The sequence below is a fragment of the Osmerus eperlanus genome, chromosome 17, assembly GCF_963692335.1.
Source record: "Osmerus eperlanus chromosome 17, fOsmEpe2.1, whole genome shotgun sequence".
Taxonomy (NCBI): Eukaryota; Metazoa; Chordata; class Actinopteri; order Osmeriformes; family Osmeridae; genus Osmerus; species Osmerus eperlanus.
Window position 1 is genome coordinate 6,951,036 of NC_085034.1, and position 20,085 is coordinate 6,971,120.

Consider the following 20,085-nt stretch of genomic DNA (forward strand, 5'->3'; position numbering starts at 1 on the left):
GTCCTTACTAGGATGTTTTCCAAATTACATAACCCTTAATTAGAATAGTCTGCAGTGTACATTAAATGTATGAGAAGTCCATCACTGGAGCAGGGGTGGAATAAGCAGAGGTTTTGGGCACACTGCGTTGAATGCAACGCGCAATATTGGTTTGTGAGGGGTGTTTGGTGGAGGAGAGTACTGTTGCAATGCGAATTGTGATTTTGATAGGGAAAGGTTGGCTGAGACTAAAGGGTCAGGGATGTTGGCTGGGTTGTGGAATGGTTGGGGTGGTTAAGGCGTTGGGTATGTTTACATTTATTCATTTAGCAGACGCTTTTATCCAAAGCGACTTCCAAGAGAGAGCTTTACAAAAGAGCATAGGTCACTGATCATAACAACGAGATAGCCCCAAAACATTGCCAGTAGCCAAACATGAAGCATACATTGTGAAAAACAAATAAGTGCCAATGGGGAGAACCATAAGAGCATGTAGTTAAACAAGTTACACATTAAACAACATGAACCTCAAGTATATTTAATTAGAGCACCCTGTTGTGGGTAGGTTGGTTTGAATAGGCTGTGCCAGGCCACACACTTATGCACAAACGCAGTAGGAGGCAGTGTGTGCAACTTTAAGTTGGATGCCATCCGCCAATCTAAATCAAGGAAGAAAACTAGTAGGATATGACGCAAGAAGCAGTTCCTGTTTGCATTTTGTCTGCTCTGTCGCTCGTAGAGAAGGTGGTGAATGGAAAATGGCGGACGGTGTGGATCACATCGACATTTACGCCGACGTCGAGGAGGAGTTCAACCAGGTAAGCATAAGCATAACTTTGTTATTCTCTGCTCCTTGATAGCTCAACATTACGTTGCTGTTGATTTTATTGTTGTGGTTGCACTACAAGGTTATTTGACTTATGAGGCTTATGCCTCAAAGGCTGCAGGGTGCTTGCCGCTTGGCAGTGCAGTGTGCAGGCGCACAGTTTTTTCACTGCGTGAGATGGCTAAACAAGTAGCCTACGCAAACGCTAGTTGGTGAGAAATTAAACGTGATGTAACATTTTGCTCTCAACGGGGCTACTCTTGTGCCAACTTGAATCCTTACTTATCGAAAGACGTCTAGTTTGATTGTCAAGCTGACGTGCTAACGCCTTTGTTTACGGCCAAGTCGAATTCATTGTGCTGTGCTAGTGACGTGCGGTGGCGCCGACGAGGCCTTGCAGTGTGAAAAGCGTGGCCCAGCGCAGCTTTTGAGCCCTTCTACGTTGTTGATATTTGAATACAAATTACTCGTTAATGTTGACGAATATACATTTGTAAATAATTAGATTTTCTATTTTGACCGAGAAATAGCTCTAGTTTATTTTATACCTATGCTACTTTCCCCCGCTTTCCATCGAGAAGACGCTGTCTTGCGATGTTGTTGGTGCTCGCGATGCATTCCCCTGAGTTCGAGCGGTGATATCAGGCCAGCACATGTTAGCTATAGCTATGTTGAACAAAGTCACGTTTTTGTACCCAACTAGACAGTGTCGTCTAAGTAATGTGTTTTTAGGGAACCACGGTACTTGGGTGCCTTAGTGTCTAATTTTGCAAATGCTAATGTAGAATGTATGTATGTCGCTAGAATCACGTGATTATGATCCAGACTTTTTCATAGAAGGATTATAATTATAATCAAGCAATAAATGCAATAAATGGAAACATAAGAACACGAAGTAAATAGTAAATACATCAAATATGTCCTTAAAGAGATATTTGCTGTCCTGTGTACACATATAGCCAATCTAGTTACCTGTGACTACACCTTCACATTTCTCTCTCCTTCCTATTACAGGAAGCAGACTACCCTGTTCACGACCAGATAGACCTGTACGATGATGTCATCTCGCCATCAGCCAATAACGGGGATGCACCTGAGGACCGGGACTACCTGGACAACCTCCCTGCCCCGGGGGGGTCAGAGGGCAGCAAAAGTGCCCCGCCCAACGTAGTCTACACCTACACCGGCAAGAGGATCGCCCTCTACATTGGAAACCTCACATGGGTAGGTCTTATGTTCTTGACCCGTGTGTGGGATAGGGGGATGGGAGAGATGGAAAGAGACAGAAACGAGGGGGGGGGGGGGAGAGACACACCAGCGGGAGGAGAGTGAGATTCAGGTCACTCTCACTTAGCTCAAAATACCTCCCGTAACAGGATGCAATGGAAGCTATATTGATGAGATTTTCTCTCCACAGTGGACGACAGATGAAGATTTGACAGACGCCATCCGATCAATAGGCATCAATGACGTGCTGGAGATAAAGTTCTTTGAGAACAGGGCCAACGGACAGAGTAAAGGGTGAGCTTACTGCCTGATCAAGTTTGAATGACAATGGCAGAACAAAATGATTTCAAAGGAGCTGAAATGTGTATAGTTTCAAAGATTACATAATATTTTAACTCTGTCCATTCTTTGGCTGTAACCACTGACATTGTTTTAGAATTCCATGATTATCTTCTGTCTGTACTAAAAATACAAATCCTCAGCCTTTAATGGATGTGGGAATTGCTCGGTGGTTAGAGATTTTCACTGTAGATCTGAAAGTCTCAGGTTCATGTCTTCCCCCGTGCATTACTTTGGACAAGTGTCTGCTAAATGAATACACAACATTGATTCCTTCTATCAGGATGTTGACTACACCCTTTGGTATTTGAATGTTACTATGGCGAAATAAATACGTAAAAGAAATGGACCATCAGTGTACCAGCATGTTGACAGGTCTGGTCCTCCCCCAGGTTCGCTCTGGTGTGTGTGGGTTCAGAGGCTTCGTCCAGGAAGCTGATGGACCTCCTCTCAAAGAGGGAGCTGCACGGGCAGAACCCCATTGTCACGCCGTGCAACAAACAGTCCCTCAGCCAGTTCGAGATGCAGTCCAGGAAAAGTAGGTGGACATGCATGTTTCCCCACGCTCGTCACCTCACGCTCCTTACCTCACTGTCTGCCCCTCGCAGTCTGGGTAAAACTACCGCGTTGAGATTTTGAACTGATTTTGAATGAGATTTTGTCATAACTCATACTGTACTACTTAAAATATCGAATTAAATCACCTAGTTAATATTTAAATGCATGAATGTATTGAATTTATATTCTATATAAGTTAATATACAGGATTTGTCTCAAGCTATACAGTCAACTATTGCCAGTTGAACACCTGTAGAGTACTGCATTTGTGGTGATTGGTCTGGGATTGGCTATATTCTATGTCTAAGATTACTTGTACTGCACCACTTATGACTACAATGAAGCTGAAAAACAGTTAACATTGACTCTGCATTGCACTCAAATTTAAAGTTGGTTCGATACACATCATAATAATAATTGGCAACATAAAGCTTGATATCCAGACTACATCAACAGTGCTCCTCAGCAGCAAAAGAGTGTCTAGAGTGGGGGTCTTCTATATGAGATTTGAATGTTCTCCCTGTCCTTCTGCCACCTCATGTCCAGGTACACAGTCAGGTCAGATGTCCGGCGAGGGCAAGGCCGGGCCTCCAGGCATCGGTCCGCGAGGAGGGTTCCCCATGGGCAGGGGCAGAGGCAGGTTCCCCGGCCCACCAGGCCCAGGGGGAGATCGCTTCCCTGGACCCATCGGCCCCGGAGGTCCCCCGCCACACTTCCCTGGTGAGTCCAGAGCCATCAGCATTCAAACCTGACCCACGGTCAAGGGTCAATGCATGGATTGTGTGTGTGTCCACTGAAGGAGGTCGGTCACCTTAAGTCTCGTCCCGGCTAGGACACATTGACCCCCAGAATTTCTAGAACTATCTAGCCTATCTCCTAACGTAGTCCTATGGCTTCCTCCTCCTGGCTGTCTCTATGCTTTCATAGTTCAAAGTCTAAGCCTGAATTAGATCTCTTCAGCTCAGTCTATAGACCCAGAGTATATTCTTACAAAGGGGTATTCAGGAGGACTTGTATGGGCCTGGACATCATTATACAGGATTCTAGGATGGCTGTAGGGGTTTGTCAGTGTAAGGCTTGTAATGCCTGCTTGCCCTCCGCACATCCATCTTTATTTTGCCCTACTCTATCTCATCATCATTATCATTCCTTTTTCCCCATTGTTTTTCTCTTGGCGCCTGCCCTGTGTCGCTGTTGCCAGCCAGCTAGCCTATCAGCTGCTGGGTGAGGGGGAGGAGCCAGTTGTGATTGGTGTTTTTTTCCCCAATAGGGTCAGGGATGAGGCCACCAGAGCTCATAGCCCATAGACACCAGGATGGCCATCTGATGGATATGAATTTCAATTGCTTCCCGCCGGGGCGAGATGGCAACTGGCGACCCAGAGGTGAAACGCCTCAACTCCTAATTACTACAATGACTGACTGGCTAACTGAATGACTGACTGGCTGGCTGACAATAACTGACGGACTCTGACAGAACAGACATTGTCGTTTGAGTGCTCTTCCCTTAGAGCTAGAAAAACATAACACGTGGCAACATGTCGGGGTGCTCAGGACACCTTTGGTGTGAACTTGGAAAAAAGTTAGACTTAAAGTGCAAATTAAACATAGAGATTTTAACATGGGTACATGGAAGGACATAGTAATGTCAATGTTTAAGTCTCAGCCCCACCTGAGCAAGAAAGCAAATAAGTGCTGCGTCATAATAAGCATTCAGTAATTAAGACTTGCCCACTCGTCTCTGCTCGCCTGTTCTTCAGAGACTGGACTGCAACTTGACTAACCCCTATTCACACTGACACCTCTCCCCCTACTGAAGCTCCAGTCCCAGACAGCCTTTCACCGTAATCCTTTACACCACAGTGTGCCCTGGGCCTTTGCAGTGTAATGCTAGCTCTCCATGCTGGGTTGGGTTGAGTGGAGAAGCTGCCCTGGGCATAGACATGCGTGGTAGTGGCGTGGTCTCGGGTGGCTGGGTGTTCTGCGTGCCTGAATGTGTGCTGTCATAACACGCTTGTCTGGAGCAGCTCGTCAGGGCTGCCCGGGAGAATGTTCTGTCGCTGCACATGCACTTCATATCTCCCTTTTTTAATTTTTTTATTTGTTTTTTGTTTAACTTTTTGTATGGTTCTTCCTGCTCTCTTTCTCCATGGTTCCCATCTCTTTCTCTGCCCCCCCCCCCTTCTCTTTTCCATCTCACCCCCTCTTTTGCTCCGTTTTTCCACCATCGCCCCCTCATCACTCTGTGCGAGTGTTTCTCTATTCCTTTGCCTGACTTGATGGAATGGTCTGCTTCAGTCTCTTACGTCTATGGAGACTAATTAGGCTTATTTATCCAGCATCTAGAAGTGACTCCCTAACTGTCTTGAGCTTTAAGCATGACTAATGGTGTGTGTGGGGGGGGGGGTAATCAACCCCTCTTATTTAAATCTTTAATACTGATTTAGTTGTTAATGATATAAGCCTGAAGTTCTACCATGGAACATCCAGGCCCAGTTTCCCAGACATGGATTAAGCCTAGTCCTAAAGTGAGAGAGAATTTCAATGAAGCTCTCCATTGAAAACATTTTTAATCTAGGACTAGGCTTAATCCATGTCTGTGAACCTGGTCCTCATTGTTTAGGCTATTGTACTAAAATAATGTATCCCCTGGGCCCAGTGTTGACAAAGTTGTCTCATGGAATTATTTAGATCTTTAGGGAAGATTTTGAAATGCTTGGTCTGCTTGGTGCATTTCACCTACCAAATTGTGAATTATTAAATCTTAAAAGAAAACATCTAGTGTAAATTGTGAATTCTGACTGAGGTGGATTTGTGTTTTTGTTTCAGGTGGGATGCAAGGACCTCCTCGGCCGCCACCCGGACCACCAGGTCCCCCCGGCCCCCCTCCCCCAGGACAGGGCCTCCCACCTCCCATGTCTGGTCCCCCCAACCGTGGCGACCGGCCCCCTCCCCCAGTCATGTTCCCCGGTCAGTTTGGTCAGCCCCCCATGGGCCCCCTCCCCCCAGGCCCCCCTCCACCAGGCTATGGACCCCCACCAGGGCCGCCTCCTCCACAACAGGGCCCTCCACCTCCAGGACCCTTCCCACCTCGCCCTCCAGGACCCATCGGGCCCCCCCTTGCGCTAGCCCCACCTCCACACATGGCCGGGCCCCCCCCAGGCGGTCCCCCCCCAGCCCCCCACGTTAACCCAGCCTTCTTCCCCCCTCCTGGGAACAACAACATGCCCCCCTCAGACAGTCGGGGCCCCCCAGGACCCAACGACCCGTACGGACGCCCGCCGCCATATGACCGAGATTACGGCCCCGGTGGCAGGTAATGGAACTACAAGCACACATACACACACCTCTGCCTCAATGTGTCTCCCCTGTTGTCCACCTGTTTCATCTGTTCCTTTGGCTCCACCCACTGTTGTCTGTGGGCGGGGCATCAGAACAGCATCACTCTGAGATTGTTAAAAGGACTGTTGGACATTTGTTTCACACACACACACACAATGTTCTATATTATCCCTGTATGTAGTTGGTAACACACTGCTACCCATCCCAAACACCTGAACCCCTGTATCATGAATACATACATGACCATGATGACATCTATAACACGGTACAAAGGGACTCATGTCATGTGGTTAGGTTGGGCAGCTTTAGCTTAAAGTGAAGCAACTTTCATGGTGAGAGTTTTGATCATACCAGTGAATCTGAACCTCCCTCCTCCATCCCTCCTTTTTCTTTCATTCCTCCTTCCTGCGGCCCCCCTGCCAGAAACCGCCACCCCCCTCTAATCTGTGAGTTTGACCCCAGACCGCCTCGCGACCCCTGGACTAATGAGGGGCTGGTCGATATGAAACATGGCGGACAGAGCTTGTCTAGTGCGAGCGACCCAGGGTTAGTAGAGCACCAGTCACACCAGGCTGGGACACTACAACTCTCACCCCTCCCCTTTTAAACAACAACAAAACAAACACACACGCCCACACACTCACGCCTGGCTTGATACGAGTGGATGCTTGATGTGATGTCATCTTAAGGACCTATAACTAGCCCTTTTTGTAGTGATTATGTCTTGTTGTGTTTCATCTTTTTTGTTTGTCCCAAGTATAGTGCCCTGCTGTTGTTATTGATAGTCTCTCGTCCCCTGGTGGATGAGGTAAACGGGCGTTGGGTGGGAGGGATGAAGCTGTCCCACTGTGGCGTGACGTTGATGACATAACACTGTGTGCTTCCTCATTGGTCAAACTCACCCTCCCCTTCGCAACCCCTCTCTTTGCTCTCAACACCACTTCTGTCCCAAATCAACACCTTAGACAGAAAGGTCTATTGTCTGGTTGTGTATTCGATCTCCTTTTGGGAGTTGATTGGACAGATCTTTTAAGCCTTAATATGTTGGCCGACCAATCCTCCCTGCCTGTTCAATCCTCTCTAATCTGTTAGTCCATGAAGTAGCAGGTATTTAAAGGGTTTGATTTGGGACAGTTGTCTCTCTTCCTGTCTCTCGGGGATATCTTCCTCCTTGTTTTGGGTGCTGTTGGGGAGGAGTGATTGGACAGGATGGTGACCGTGACCTCTGTTTGGTTTCCAGGGAGATGGATGCAGCACGGACGCCGTTGAGCGAAGCCGAGTTTGAGGAGATCATGAACAGGAACCGCGCCATCTCCAGCAGCGCCATCTCACGAGCCGTGTCAGACGCCAGCGCAGGTACGACACACACGCTCGCTAACGCGCACACACACACACACGCTCGCTAACGCACACACACGCTCACGGATGCTCTTATGCTCGGGTGTTCCTTGAGACCCCTGGTGTTAGGTGACTTAACCCCCTCTCCTCCCCAGCTGACTACGGCAGCGCTATTGAGACCTTGGTGACGGCCATCTCTCTGATCAAACAGTCCAAGGTGTCGGCTGACGACCGCTGCAAAGTCCTCATAAGCTCTCTTCAGGACTGTCTCCATGGCATCGAGTCCAAGTCCTACGGCTCAGCCTCCAGGTACATACCTTTACCTGCCTGCTCCAGACACACCTTTCTGTTGTCGTCACTCCGACACACACAATTACCTATCCCCACCACAAGACACCTTTACCTGTCCTCCCTGACACACCTGTACTTGTCCCCAAACACAGATTATTATTTGCATGTTGATTCACTTTCCACCTTACACATCTGTGATACCTGTGATCCCTGTCACCATGTGGTAGATGGGAGTATACTGACCCACTACTCCAAGGCTTTTATATATGCGTTTTCGTTTACACCAAAAACAGAGGTCCCAAATCAAACCCTATCTCCTGTTTGGACAGACGAGAGCGGTCTAGGGAACGCGATCACAGCCGTTCTCGCGAGAAGAGCCGCCGCCACAAGTCCCGTAGCCGCGATCGGCACGAGGATTACTACCGGGAACGCAGCCGGGAGCGAGACAGGCACCGGGAGAGGGACCGGGACCGCGAGAGAGACCGTGAGAGGGAGAGGGAATACAGACACCGTTAACGGGATAGGGGAGGTGTGTATGAAACCAGGCTAGGTCCTCTCTGTCTCTCTGCTATTAACCACCTCTGTCCTCTAGGAGTAGGGCCTGGGAAGGGGGTGGCGGGGACCCGCTAAACCTAGCCCTGGGGCAGCGGCATGGGGCCTGGGCCTGGAAAGATCCAGGGAAATACAGGTAAGGTGTCCTGGGCCCTCTGGTAAGTCCAGGTAAGGCCTTCTCTCTCTGTATTGTACCTGTTTTCTGACTCCTATGACAAGTTGTGTGTGTGTATATACTGTATGTCTGTATGATTCACGGTTAACATGTCTGGGAGTTATGTTCTTAGATCTGTAAATATACGTGTGGTCCTAAGATACAAGGGTTGAGTTTGTATGTCTGTTCTAGGCAGTTGTGAAATGGTAAGATTTTGAAAGTTGTAATATCTTAAGTTAGCAACAACCAAGGACAGGCTGTCAGTAATTATTGTTGACATAAATATTCCTCAACTTTTTGTTTTGATTCTAGTAATGCTGTGACTTGGTTTGTCAATATTCCATTAGGTAGATTTGACTGCTTGACAGGTTTTCTACGTTGTCAAAATTTATTGCAACCCTCTCATGGTCCATTTGGGTAGAATTGATATTACTGCACATGGAATGTCCTGTAAATATTCACCCAGACACCTGTAGGATTCTGAAATGTCTGAATGAGTAGGCATATTGAATCTTATTGCATTGTAAGGCCTTTGATGACCAAAATGCATTGCTATACCTTTGAAATGGTTGTTGTCACATAAATAAGACTATGCTTTCTAACTCAGTTATTAGTTTGAGAATTTGTAAATAAGGTTTAAAACTGTTTGCTATTCAGTACTATTTGAGGATGGTTTATCTGTGGTAAACTATTGCTAATAGATGTACTGTTCTGAGAACCTTACAAAATGTTCTGTTTTTACTTTTTTCATTCTCAAATTGAAGGACCAAATTTCACCTAAAAGTTTAAATTAATTCTCATAGGTAAATATGATAGGGTGAATGAATAGGGCCAATGTAAACAAGATTGTTTACTAATAGTCTCCATAATGTTTTATCACATGAAAGTTGGGCATGTACTGTACTCTGACTGACCTAAAGGTTACAATGTGATCAGCTGCACTTTTTGATGCTCTGAATTGGAAACTAATTTGTGATCAGTTATTTTATGATTGATAACACTGGTACAAACTCGGCATTAGAACTATTTTGTGTGTAACGTGGCATTGTTCCTCTGTAGTCCAGAGCTATGTGTATATATGACATTTCTTGACAAATGCTTAAATTGGCCCCATGGAAGTTTTATTGTAACACTCAAGGGAAATCTAGGTGGTGTCCTTGTTCTGTTATCTCAGGGCTCATAGGCTGTTGTGATCCATTTTTAGTCTGCATGCCACATTGGAGACATCAAACACATAATTGTGCTTTGCAGTAAGGCATATGTAACAAATATATATGGTTTTTCTCTATTGTTGGTAGTTAAAATAGGGCTAAATAATTTTTATTTAGATAAGTTACTAAGTTGTTTTTGGTCAAGTTGAATCTTTAACTTTTATCCTAGAAGAGGAACAAACACATTCCATAGTCTTTTATAAGAAGTAAAATACTAATTAATTCAGATATTTGTGTAAATAAAAGAACATAAGTTGAACTCTTGAATCTTTTCACAGTAAAAAAGTGAAACGGGTATTACTCTGCATTTATTCAAATACCCTTTTTGCTTGCATGTCGATTGCAGGCAAAACAGTCCTATGTGAAAACATTTTGTGACAAAAATGGATGCCTCCTTTGAATTTACAGGCTTCAGTACATAACCTCTCTGGTGTTAATCTAGACTAAATGTAGAAAGTAAATTACATATTGTATAGGCACTGGTACCTTTCAATACACAGGCATGCATTTTTATCAAGTGGACTGAATGGGAACTGAAATGAGCCAAAAGAGGTTGTTTGCTGACCCTCGTAAATTCAAATGTTTATCGTTTCCTCTGACATGTACGAATGTTTCCTTGGAAACTCCTGGTAACCATGACAATTGCTGGTGTCCTGATGGTGTCAAATTTAACACCCCCTCTGTTTGATCATAGCTTTGGGGGCCTTCGTTGTGCGTGTGTGTTCGCTATGATGAAATGACTAGCTATTTCTCCAGTTTGTCTGTAGGTATGAAATCCTGTTCTTGCAGGCATGGAGAAAGCAGTCCTGATCTTCTGACATTTCTTCACTCGTTTACCTCTCTTGCTCATTCTCCTGTTCTGTCTCCCCCTCTCTCCTCATCTGTCCCTTCCTCGTTCTCTCATGCTCTCTCTGTCCCTCTCCATCGCCGTCTTTCTCCAGCTTTGTCCTGTTTCTTTTTTCTCCATTTTGAAATATTCACATCTAATCATTTTAAAGTTGTTTTGGTGCCACTCGGTGGTTGAGCTCAGCATCTGCACGGGAGCCATTTTGAAATGGTCAAAGCAATTAGATTATTTTTTTTAAGTCAGTCTCAACTAAATATTTGAGACTATTTAAAAACCAGTTTAATTTATACCTAGATTGTAATATGATGTATAAACAGCCCTAAACAAACTTGATAAACTACTTATTCCATACACTTCAGAGTTCTAAATTCTAAACCCTGACCATTAGAACCAGGTGGCTTCCTGTCCAGGTTCTGAGGTCCCATAGAGAGGCTGGATGTTCTGTTTGGGGGAGTTGTGTGTTCTGTAAAATTTTGCTCTCAAAACGTTTGCATTTGATACCTCAAACTATACACCATGAAAAATTTGACTGAAGTCGGTTGGATTTTTACAAACTTTTTTAAATTTAAAGTTACTATCCCATTATTGGAAATGTTATATTTTAAATTAATTGCAAAGATAATAATTAGATAATACAGTTAAATAATTGCTGTAAAAATGAATTACATGGTGAATTGACTGAGACTTAGAAATAAGTGATATTATCCTTTGGAAATGATATAACTGGTCAAAGACATTCTACTTAAATGTTGGATTGCATTTCTATTGAACTGTTCCTGTACAAACGCATGCTTGTCATCTAATGTAGAGTAGGCTGATCTGTACTCCTCTGTAGCGTCTCATCAGACGGCTCTGTGGCATTAGGCTCTGCTCTGCCCCTCATCTAGAGCAGTCCCTCATACCATGTTCTAGATCTGCAAGCGCTAGATATGTTCACCCTGGTCTCTTGCTGTTTTCCATTTCTCACTTTTACATCTGTGCACCTTGAGTCAGATATAACATTTTACTTTAGAAGTAAATGCGTACTTAAGTTCCATTCTCTAAAAAATTATGTACATTTAATGGTTTTTGTCCCCTTCTGCCTGAGTTATTCTAGGTGTTAATGATAAAAACATTTGATATGATGAACATTTCACTTGATTTGTTGTGTCCTAAAAAAATCTAAGTTGATGCCAATAATGTAGTTTTTTTGCATGGCACATATGAATCGTATTGAAAAATAGTACTTGTAAATTCACTGCTCTTGACATGATATACTTACAACATTGTAGTGGTAGTCTGCATGCCTCTGTGTCATCAGTATGTGTATGTAGAGGGGAAACAAACAAACATTGATTGTTGGGCTGCCCCAAACCAAACTCCACCCTCCGTTCTGACACCTTTCAGTTAACGGACGAGGATCAGGAGGACAGACAGCCAACGCTCCAACTACTGGCTGCTTCTGGAACTACACCCCCTCATCCACCACCTACCTGCGCCCCTGCTCTGCTCTCTCTCTCTGCTTTTCTGGCTGAGGACTGGGATCCCTTCACAACTGTGTAAGAAAACAGTCTAGTTCTGTCAGTCTGTACTCATGGTAAAACTGAAAAAAAAAAAAAAGAAATAAGTGACTGCTCTTTTGATCTTTTTATTTTTACAACCGTTTTATTTGATATGACAGTATAACTACCTGTGTGAAGAGGTAAGCTTTGTGAACTGAGGGTAAAATGTAAAGAATAAATTGCCTGCTCTATCCAAAACACATTGATAAACATAGACTTTACTTTTTTGACTTGCTATAATGTGTAAATTGTCAGTTTAGAGTCGTTGTTTTTATAGGGATTTCATTTTTTTGTTTTGTTTTCTTCTCAGTGTCCCATTAGGATAATGTTTGTAAATGTCTGCTTTTGATGATTAAAACTAGAATCTGTGTTGTAATAAACTGTTTGTTGGGGTTGAAACTTCATACTTGACATCCTTCACGTGCAACTAAAGTTTATTTCAGTTAAATGTATTGTTTCCTTTCTAGCTTTTTTTTAATTTTTTTATTTACTTTACAAAACAAATAGTTTGAACAAGCTCAACTAACTTGATTTCATTAATTTGACCTGTTGTCGACCAAATTTTAGCTTTAAAAGCCAAAGTGTTCTTTTCTTTGTCACTGTCAAATATTGGCATAAATGGATACCTAAAATTAGTGTTTAATGTAATAACCTCAACATTTTAGTCGAGGTATTGTATTTCAATCCAAAACATTTGGTGTTGTTCAATTTTAAAACAATTGATTAATGTTCCATTATGTTTTCTGCCTGAAGGTGAAAGGTTGTTTACTGGATACATCGTAGTATGGTACTTAAGAAATATTTTTTTAAATACATTTTTATTTGTTATTTTTCGCCAATTTATTTTTCCTTTAGTGATGTGTGCTCTTATTCAGTGTTCTTTCAATTACTTCAATATGCATTATAATTGGATAGGACATTATTCATACCGTTGAAATTGGCATTCTAAAGAGTCGGGAAGGCAGAAAGACCTGTTAGTGCTGCTTTTGTGCCTTTTTAGTCTGTAAATATCCATTTTTAAAAATTGTAGACATGCTCTTGGGCATGGTTATACTTCAGTTGTTCGTTAAAAAAGCAACTTGCATTTAAACGACACTTCCATATTGATATTTATTTTGATTGGTTAATTTTATTTTCATCAAGTGATTTCAAAACAAATGGCACAACACAAAAGTAGCACGAACTATTTAGTAAATCCCCTGTGAAACAGAATGCAAATATACTGTGTCCATTCTGCTGTTGGGAGATGTATCTCCAGTCAGGTTCTCTTACGAAGGATAGGTAAGGTCACAAGTTTACCATACAAAATATCTGCACAGTAATCTTTCCATGCTGGCTTTATGGAGAATTGAAGTCTACTGAACTTTCCTTGTTTTCATAGTGATATTATCTGTTTAGACATGATTGGCTGGTGTTGGTCTGTGGTTGTGATTTTAGGGATTCACAGACAATGCTTGAGATCCCCCGTTTTCTCTTCATTGTGGTAAATCTGTTATCAAACATGATCTTGCAGGCGCCAAGCCTCTTCTGTACATCTCATGTCTGGTAAGTGATTTCTCCAATCAAGGGATTAAGGGGATGGTACATAGTTCCTGCTTCTCTAACCAGGTTGTTGTAAAGTGAAGGGTGTCAATTAGCCTGCGTTACAGGCAGAGTAAGGAAGCATTGACACAAGTCTCCCCAGGGTCCCAACAACAGCCCAGCTTCGGCCGTGATGGACTAGAGAAGGGTGAGGCGCCTGACTGATGGTTGTCGGTCGTATATACAGACTTATGTAATCAGTGTGTTGCTTGCTGGTGGTTAGGCCCCTATTGAAGAACTTGACAGAATGACTAGTCAGTGACTCAAATAACTTGCCATCTTGGGATGTCGGATTTTAGAATTTATATTTTCAATAAGGTGTCACTGCATATTGGAAGCCATTTGTGAACAAATGATGCACCACATCTGCATTCCTAAAGTGGTGTGTATTTTGTACATAGACGAGTCCTACAGCGATTCAACAAGAATGTTCTGACTCATTGTATAGTTATTTTTTACAGCTTTGAGGTAAGATGTTTGTTTTTTTGTAAGTCAAAAAATATATATAAATGGTCCTTAATATGTAACACATGTTGAGGACATGGGGGAGGGGGGGGGGGGTGTCTACAGTGCACTGTCTTGTTGAATTTCTCAAAATAAAGTAGTTGATTTTCTTGACGCTAGTGCTCATCAACCGTTTAGGGCTCAGTATTCCTCATCCTGGCAATGGGTAAATTAGAGGTTAATCTTTGGATCACTTGGATGTCATGATATTGGAAACCACATGTTATGGTATGCATAGGCATTATCATTTGCAAGGCTGCATAGGTTAACCTAGAATCGTGTTTTTGTTGACAAAGTTTATATTTATTATAACTTTTGTTCAACCCCCATGTGTGAATGAAACGGCAACGTTTACTTTTTGCTTGTCACTTCTCTCCGCAGCGTGGGCATACCAGGTAAGTAAGTAATCTTGTTCCACGGAAGAGGAGGACCAGTTTGGACTAGAGGCGACCTGTTGCTGCGGTAATGCTCAAAGACCTTTTTTTTTTTTTTTTTTACAGATTTGAACACTAGTCATTCTAAAAAGCGACCTTGAAGTAGTTGCGCACACCGTCACATTATTAGATTTTTAAAAAATGTGTTAGATTTTTATTATTTACAGCTACATTTTATGAGCCGCATTCTCAGTGCACAAAGCCCTGTTCTCCTAACCACAGGTAGACCTAGGCCTGGTACGCCGCTGTAAGGGCCACCATAGCGCACTCATGCAGGAGGTCATTATTTCGTGAGAATTTGCAGGATCTTCTGCACAGCTCCAAATTAACTGTACCTGCTAACACGTGCCAAATAAAATGTATATTGAAATTTCAATTTGATTATTGTGATTTCTGTTCATTTGCTTTGTAGACTGTATAGCCTTGTGTATATAGGCCATATGCCGACATATCAATGGATAAATATTTTTGGAGAGGTGCGCATAACTGGCAAGGCTCTGCCATGGATGCTATGGGCAGAATATTGTGGTCTGCCCGGATCAATATAAGACAACAGCTTGATGATGGTTCCTGTACAACCTAACTTGAGACGAGCAGTCCCAAACTGATTTACGATTATTAATTAACCATTAATAAATCTATCAGAAATTGATTACCGTTTGCTTCCACTGTTGTAACATAAACCCGGAACTTCAGAAGGACCATTTCTCTCCCGGAACATCCCACATCGGAGCACAAAAAGTGACGGAGTAACTTCCGCTGCTTGTTTGGCTGGCGATTTTAAATGTGTTGTCGGCCGTAGAACGGTGGTATTTTCATAGCTTTAATGGCAAGCCTTTCGGGTCATGCACTACAACCAAATACCAGAAGAGTGACATAGAGCTATATACGAGTTCTACACCTTATAACATTTACTATACTATGTTCAAAAGGATGGCAGAATTTGGTCCAGATTCGGGGGGGCGGGTGAAGGTAGGTAGCGGATGTCATCTTAATTTACTGCTAAACAGTTACAACTAAAATTGGGTACTTTTAAAACGTTAAATACGTTGATGTTAATATCTGTCAAATGTTCTGTTGTGGGCTATTCGGAAGCCGGTTTATCCCAAAGTAGTAACGTGAGCATCTCACGAGCGCAGGAATGTACTTGCTTAGCCGTCACTCACTCACAGCACCAGACTAGTAGGGGCATAATCAAGGAACTGGTGTGGTACCGAAATCGGTGACCTATCGAAAACTGTGACCACCGGCAACATGTTTCAGCTACAGACAGCGTATCTTTATGATCCACAGGGAGTTACCATCGTGAAGCCAATCGTGTTCGGAAACGTTGCCAGGTATTTTGGAAAGAAAAGAGAAGAGGATGGACATACACATCAGTGGTCCGTATATGTAAAACCCTACAGAAATGAGGTATGACGTCGCACTAGACCTAATAAAATCTAACATGACTATGTTTATTTTCATATTGACACAGTCTGAGTCGTTCTTCGATGTGTATTGCTCTGGACTGTTAGCCAGGGGTGACTGTGCACATTCAACAGCCATATCGTCTATATACTTTATACATGTAGTAGACCTATTTGATCTGCTTGTATTACCTATATGTTGTATGCTCTGTCTGTAGTTGTAAACATTTGAGCTGGTTGTTGCTTTACCAGGATATGTCAGCATACGTCAAGAAGATCCAGTTCAAATTGCATGAGAGCTATGGAAACCCTCTCAGAGGTAAGCATGCCGGCGATTAGCTGATCTAGCCACAACCCTACCCAGTCAGTGTCATCACAGAGCTGTAATCTACAGCACCAGATATCATTCACAACACCGTGGCACACCCAGATAACCGTGATTGCAGAGGCCATAGTAGAGGGTTAGGGATTGATGGTGGTACAGATCATTGGATAGTCCTTTGAAAGAGTTCTAAGAGTATTTTGGTGATGAGTCAAGGAACAGTTTGTATTTACTACCCACATCACAGTGTACTTTCTATATGCATTTTTTTAATGCATCTTTGGATAAAAGCGCATACCAAATTAATAAAATATCAATTGTGTTTGATGGAGAGTTGGATATTGTGGGTTTTTTGTGTAGTGGTCACCAAGCCTCCATATGAAATCACTGAGACGGGCTGGGGAGAGTTTGAGATCATCATCAAGATCTTCTTCATCGACCCCAACGAGAGGCCGGTGAGTTCCACCATCTGCTCGTTCATTAGTTCTTCTCCTCTTATCTGTTCTGTCTCCTCGACATTCTTCACCTACGTCTCCAACCACGGCAATTTGTCTAGGTCGGTCTTTATTCTTGCTTTTGTATTGTCACTAAAGTGTGTGTGTGTGTGTGTGTCGGTGCTCCAGGTGACTCTGTACCACCTGCTGAAGTTGTTCCAGTCTGACTCCAGTGCCATGCCTAAGAAGACGGTGGTGTCTGAGTTCTATGACGAGATGGTAGGATTTGTAGAGACACACAGCCCTGGGGGTTCCATGGGGTTTGATGGGTTGCTGTCAGTGGCTGATTATTCATGATGCTTATTCATTTAAAGATCTCCTTTTTTTTTCTAGTTGCCTCCTCTTTCTTCATATCTTTCTTTGATCTATCCTCCTTATGTCCCTCCCTCCCTCCAGATCTTCCAGGACCCCACAGCGATGATGCAGCAGCTTCTGACCACCTCCAGACAGCTGACCCTGGGAGCCTACAAACACGAGACAGAGTGTGAGTACAGTACCAGCACACCTCCCACGGTTCTCTCTCCTCATTGGTCAGTCACGCCTCTGTCCTGTCCCATCGATTGGACAGTGATGCCAGCAGGAAGCGATGATCACACTTCTCTGTGGGCGCGTGTGATTGTGTGTGTGTGTGTGTGTGTGTGTAGTTGCGGAGCTGGAGCTACGCACGCGGGAGAAGCTGGAAGCTGCGAAGAAGAAGATGAGCCAGGAGATCACAGAGCTGAAGGAGAGGCTGAAGGCCAGCAGGGAGACCATCAACTTCCTGAAGGGAGAAATACGCAAGCTGGAGGACGACGACCAGATCAAAGATCACTGAGACACACTCACGCGCGCACACACACACACACACACACACACACACACACACACACACACACACACAAATGCACACTCTCCCTTTATCTCACCATCACGTTCACTCTCTCTGACACACACACACACTGACTCACACAGCCTGAAATGCGCCCTCACCCTCTCTCTGACATACATACACACACTGATTTAATTACTCATTCATACAATTTAACACAGATTTATTTTACAAACATACATGGTATAATAATAAGTGACTGTCTGCCACATACGCTCTCTCACTGGATCTCTGTCTCTCTCACTCATGCACACACTCTCACTCACTGACCTGGAGATCTTGAATGTTATTTTATGGATCCCACACTCAGCGCCACACTCACATTTGACCACAGAGGACTGCATATGGATCTGACTCAGGCAGCATAATGTCACATTTTTCTAGGCCGTTCTGAATATAAATATATTTGCTGGTTTTTTTTTTTTTTACAATCTTTATGTATTGTGCGTAAATTCAAACACTTTGTCTTTTATGATGTCCCTCTACATGCACAGGTGTCCTGTTGCTGTATAATGCCATCCCTAATCAGTCTCTTTTCCTCAATTCCTCTAGTTTCCTAGATTTCCTCCCAATTGTTTTCAAAAACTTCCTAGTGGCTTGTGTGACACAAGCCCAGCCCCTACCTGAATCTCTCAGGTTGCCAGGTTTTCTACATGACAACCCTGCGCTTGAATTGGTGGTGAGACAAAACACCTAATTATTTGACCGTAAATGTAGCCTTTTTGTGTGTTTTATATTTTATTTGTAGTCTACTTTGTATGGGTCTATTTCCCGTGTATGTGTCTAGTCCTTCAGTGCTCACCTAGTCAAGCTGCGGGTGTGCCAAACTGCTCCCAAATCCCCCAATAAAAGTGTCAATCTTTTGAAATTAACTCTGCTCGTAGTTGATTGTAATTTATTACTAATGACTGATTGATTGGGTCTTAAAGTTGCTGCACTACTTTTATATACCAACAGGGGGTGGCTATGAGTAACAAATGTAGCGTTCGCACAGTAAATGAAACACATAATGCGTTTTAATGTTGGCAATGTTGGATTGTTTCAATCTCACATTCTAGAGAAGAGCTAATTTACTCGATTGTTCATCTTTATTGTGTCAGTTGCCATGTAATGCATTTTTGCAGTGTAGCACTGAAAGGGTAAGTTACGTGAAAATGCTGTCAAGAGACAGCGACAGGCTGCAGTGAATGCGTGGGTGAACGTGCCCCTGAACTCGGGCTCGCCTGCTATTAAATAAGAGCGGTTAGTGTTTAGGTTAAACACGCCTAAACACTAACACATTGTTGGCAATCTCTCACTCAATCTCTCTGCCTCTTTATCATCCCTCGTTTTCATCTCCCTCAACCATTTATCCCTCTCTGTTTGTGGCTCTCTACATCAACCCCCTCTTCGTGGTGAAAGGCTTTTTAAGCACAATAGCATTCTACCCAATAATAGAAGTCTGCTTGACACAACTGTGGATGATTATAATGTTTCTTAAACAATTAGAGACTGGTCGGCGACAGTTATAGCCCCAGATGAACAAATTAAAGATGAGAAGGGATTGAAGCTCGAGATGCCTGTCTCGCTATAACACCAACCGTGACTAGCCGCAATCGACTCGGGCGAGGACTAGAGGGGACTCTGGATTTCCTCGAGTATGTAGCTTAACAGGGGTAGTGATCTCTATGGTTACAGGAGAGAGGGACGTATAAGTGCGAGGAAGAGACAGAGATAAATACTATCCATACAGTTGGTTCTCCAATAACTTTTTCTGGAACAAGGGAGCGACCCGGATGCAGTCCTGGGACATCAGCGGAGGAGGAGCAGGCTGCTGCTCGGTTCCAACGCGAGGCCCCACCGAAGTGCTGCGCGCTCGCGACGCTGCCGTAGTTGTTGCTGTGCGATCGAGCGATTAACAAGGCAGGGCGACACTTCTATGAAGATTCATGAAGCTTTCTATTTGTAAGTAGAGAAATAACTTGCGTGACCCAAACTTACACGCGGTTTCTTACAGTCTCTGAGTTTGTATGGTCGTTGACGTTGTTTGTTCAACAAAGATCTAGAACTGACGCTGTAACTATTGATGAACTCTTCAGAAAAGGAGTTGCGACCATAAAAGCAATCAAACTCATGTATTCTCTTATGTTGTAGGCTACTCAATTGAGTTGTACTTAATTGCAATTCAATTCCACGCGTATCGCTTCAAACGCAGCTGCTTAAATTGTTTGATTTAAAGAGTGCTCTATTGGCTACCTGGTTCATTTGGACAGCCCGTTCGTTAGTAGGC

General features: G+C 43.6%; 3 protein-coding genes across 12 annotated transcripts in view; all 3 read left to right on the forward strand.

Moving 5' to 3' along the window:
• Window positions 1-660: 660 nt before the first annotated feature.
• On the forward strand, window positions 661-14,403 carry cpsf6 (cleavage and polyadenylation specific factor 6). Of its 10 annotated transcripts, none has more exons than XM_062483577.1 (13): window positions 661-797; window positions 1,820-2,029; window positions 2,223-2,326; window positions 2,764-2,909; window positions 3,470-3,649; window positions 4,200-4,313; window positions 5,758-6,244; window positions 6,694-6,816; window positions 7,511-7,626; window positions 7,764-7,917; window positions 8,193-8,383; window positions 8,492-8,587; window positions 12,050-14,403. In XM_062483577.1, exons 1-12 carry the CDS (start codon window positions 738-740, stop codon window positions 8,527-8,529), a joined length of 1,923 nt encoding a protein of 640 aa, XP_062339561.1. In that variant the 5' UTR covers window positions 661-737; the 3' UTR covers window positions 8,530-8,587; window positions 12,050-14,403. The 10 variants fall into 10 exon arrangements, with proteins under 10 accessions (XP_062339561.1, XP_062339564.1, XP_062339563.1 ...); XM_062483580.1 differs by having other exon boundaries at window positions 8,229-8,383; XM_062483579.1 differs by having other exon boundaries at window positions 3,476-3,649.
• A 1,043-nt stretch (window positions 14,404-15,446) lies between these two features.
• On the forward strand, window positions 15,447-18,682 carry yeats4 (YEATS domain containing 4). Its single transcript, XM_062483415.1, has 7 exons — window positions 15,447-15,695; window positions 16,017-16,136; window positions 16,385-16,451; window positions 16,815-16,909; window positions 17,078-17,167; window positions 17,345-17,432; window positions 17,593-18,682. The coding sequence occupies exons 1-7, from the start codon at window positions 15,645-15,647 to the stop codon at window positions 17,760-17,762; spliced, it is 681 nt and encodes a 226-aa protein (XP_062339399.1). The 5' UTR covers window positions 15,447-15,644; the 3' UTR covers window positions 17,763-18,682.
• Window positions 18,683-19,294: 612 nt separating this feature from the next.
• The window catches only part of frs2a (fibroblast growth factor receptor substrate 2a), an 18,423-nt gene continuing 17,632 nt past the window's right edge, over window positions 19,295-20,085 (forward strand). Inside the window, exon 1 of the mRNA XM_062483283.1 lies at window positions 19,295-19,760. The gene's annotated coding sequence lies outside the window, so the exon portion shown is untranslated. The remainder of the gene's footprint in view (window positions 19,761-20,085) is intronic.

Coding starts and splice junctions, on each gene's coding strand:
- cpsf6 (XM_062483577.1), top strand. CDS start 738: ATGGCGGACGGTGTGGATCACATCGACATTTACGCCGACGTCGAGGAG. Junction 798..1,819: donor TCGAGGAGGAGTTCAACCAG/GTAAGCATAAGC, acceptor TTCCTATTACAG/GAAGCAGACTACCCTGTTCA. Junction 6,817..7,510: donor TCTAGTGCGAGCGACCCAGG/GTTAGTAGAGCA, acceptor TTTGGTTTCCAG/GGAGATGGATGCAGCACGGA.
- yeats4 (XM_062483415.1), top strand. CDS start 15,645: ATGTTCAAAAGGATGGCAGAATTTGGTCCAGATTCGGGGGGGCGGGTG. Junction 16,137..16,384: donor TAAAACCCTACAGAAATGAG/GTATGACGTCGC, acceptor TTGCTTTACCAG/GATATGTCAGCATACGTCAA. Junction 16,910..17,077: donor TCGACCCCAACGAGAGGCCG/GTGAGTTCCACC, acceptor TCGGTGCTCCAG/GTGACTCTGTACCACCTGCT.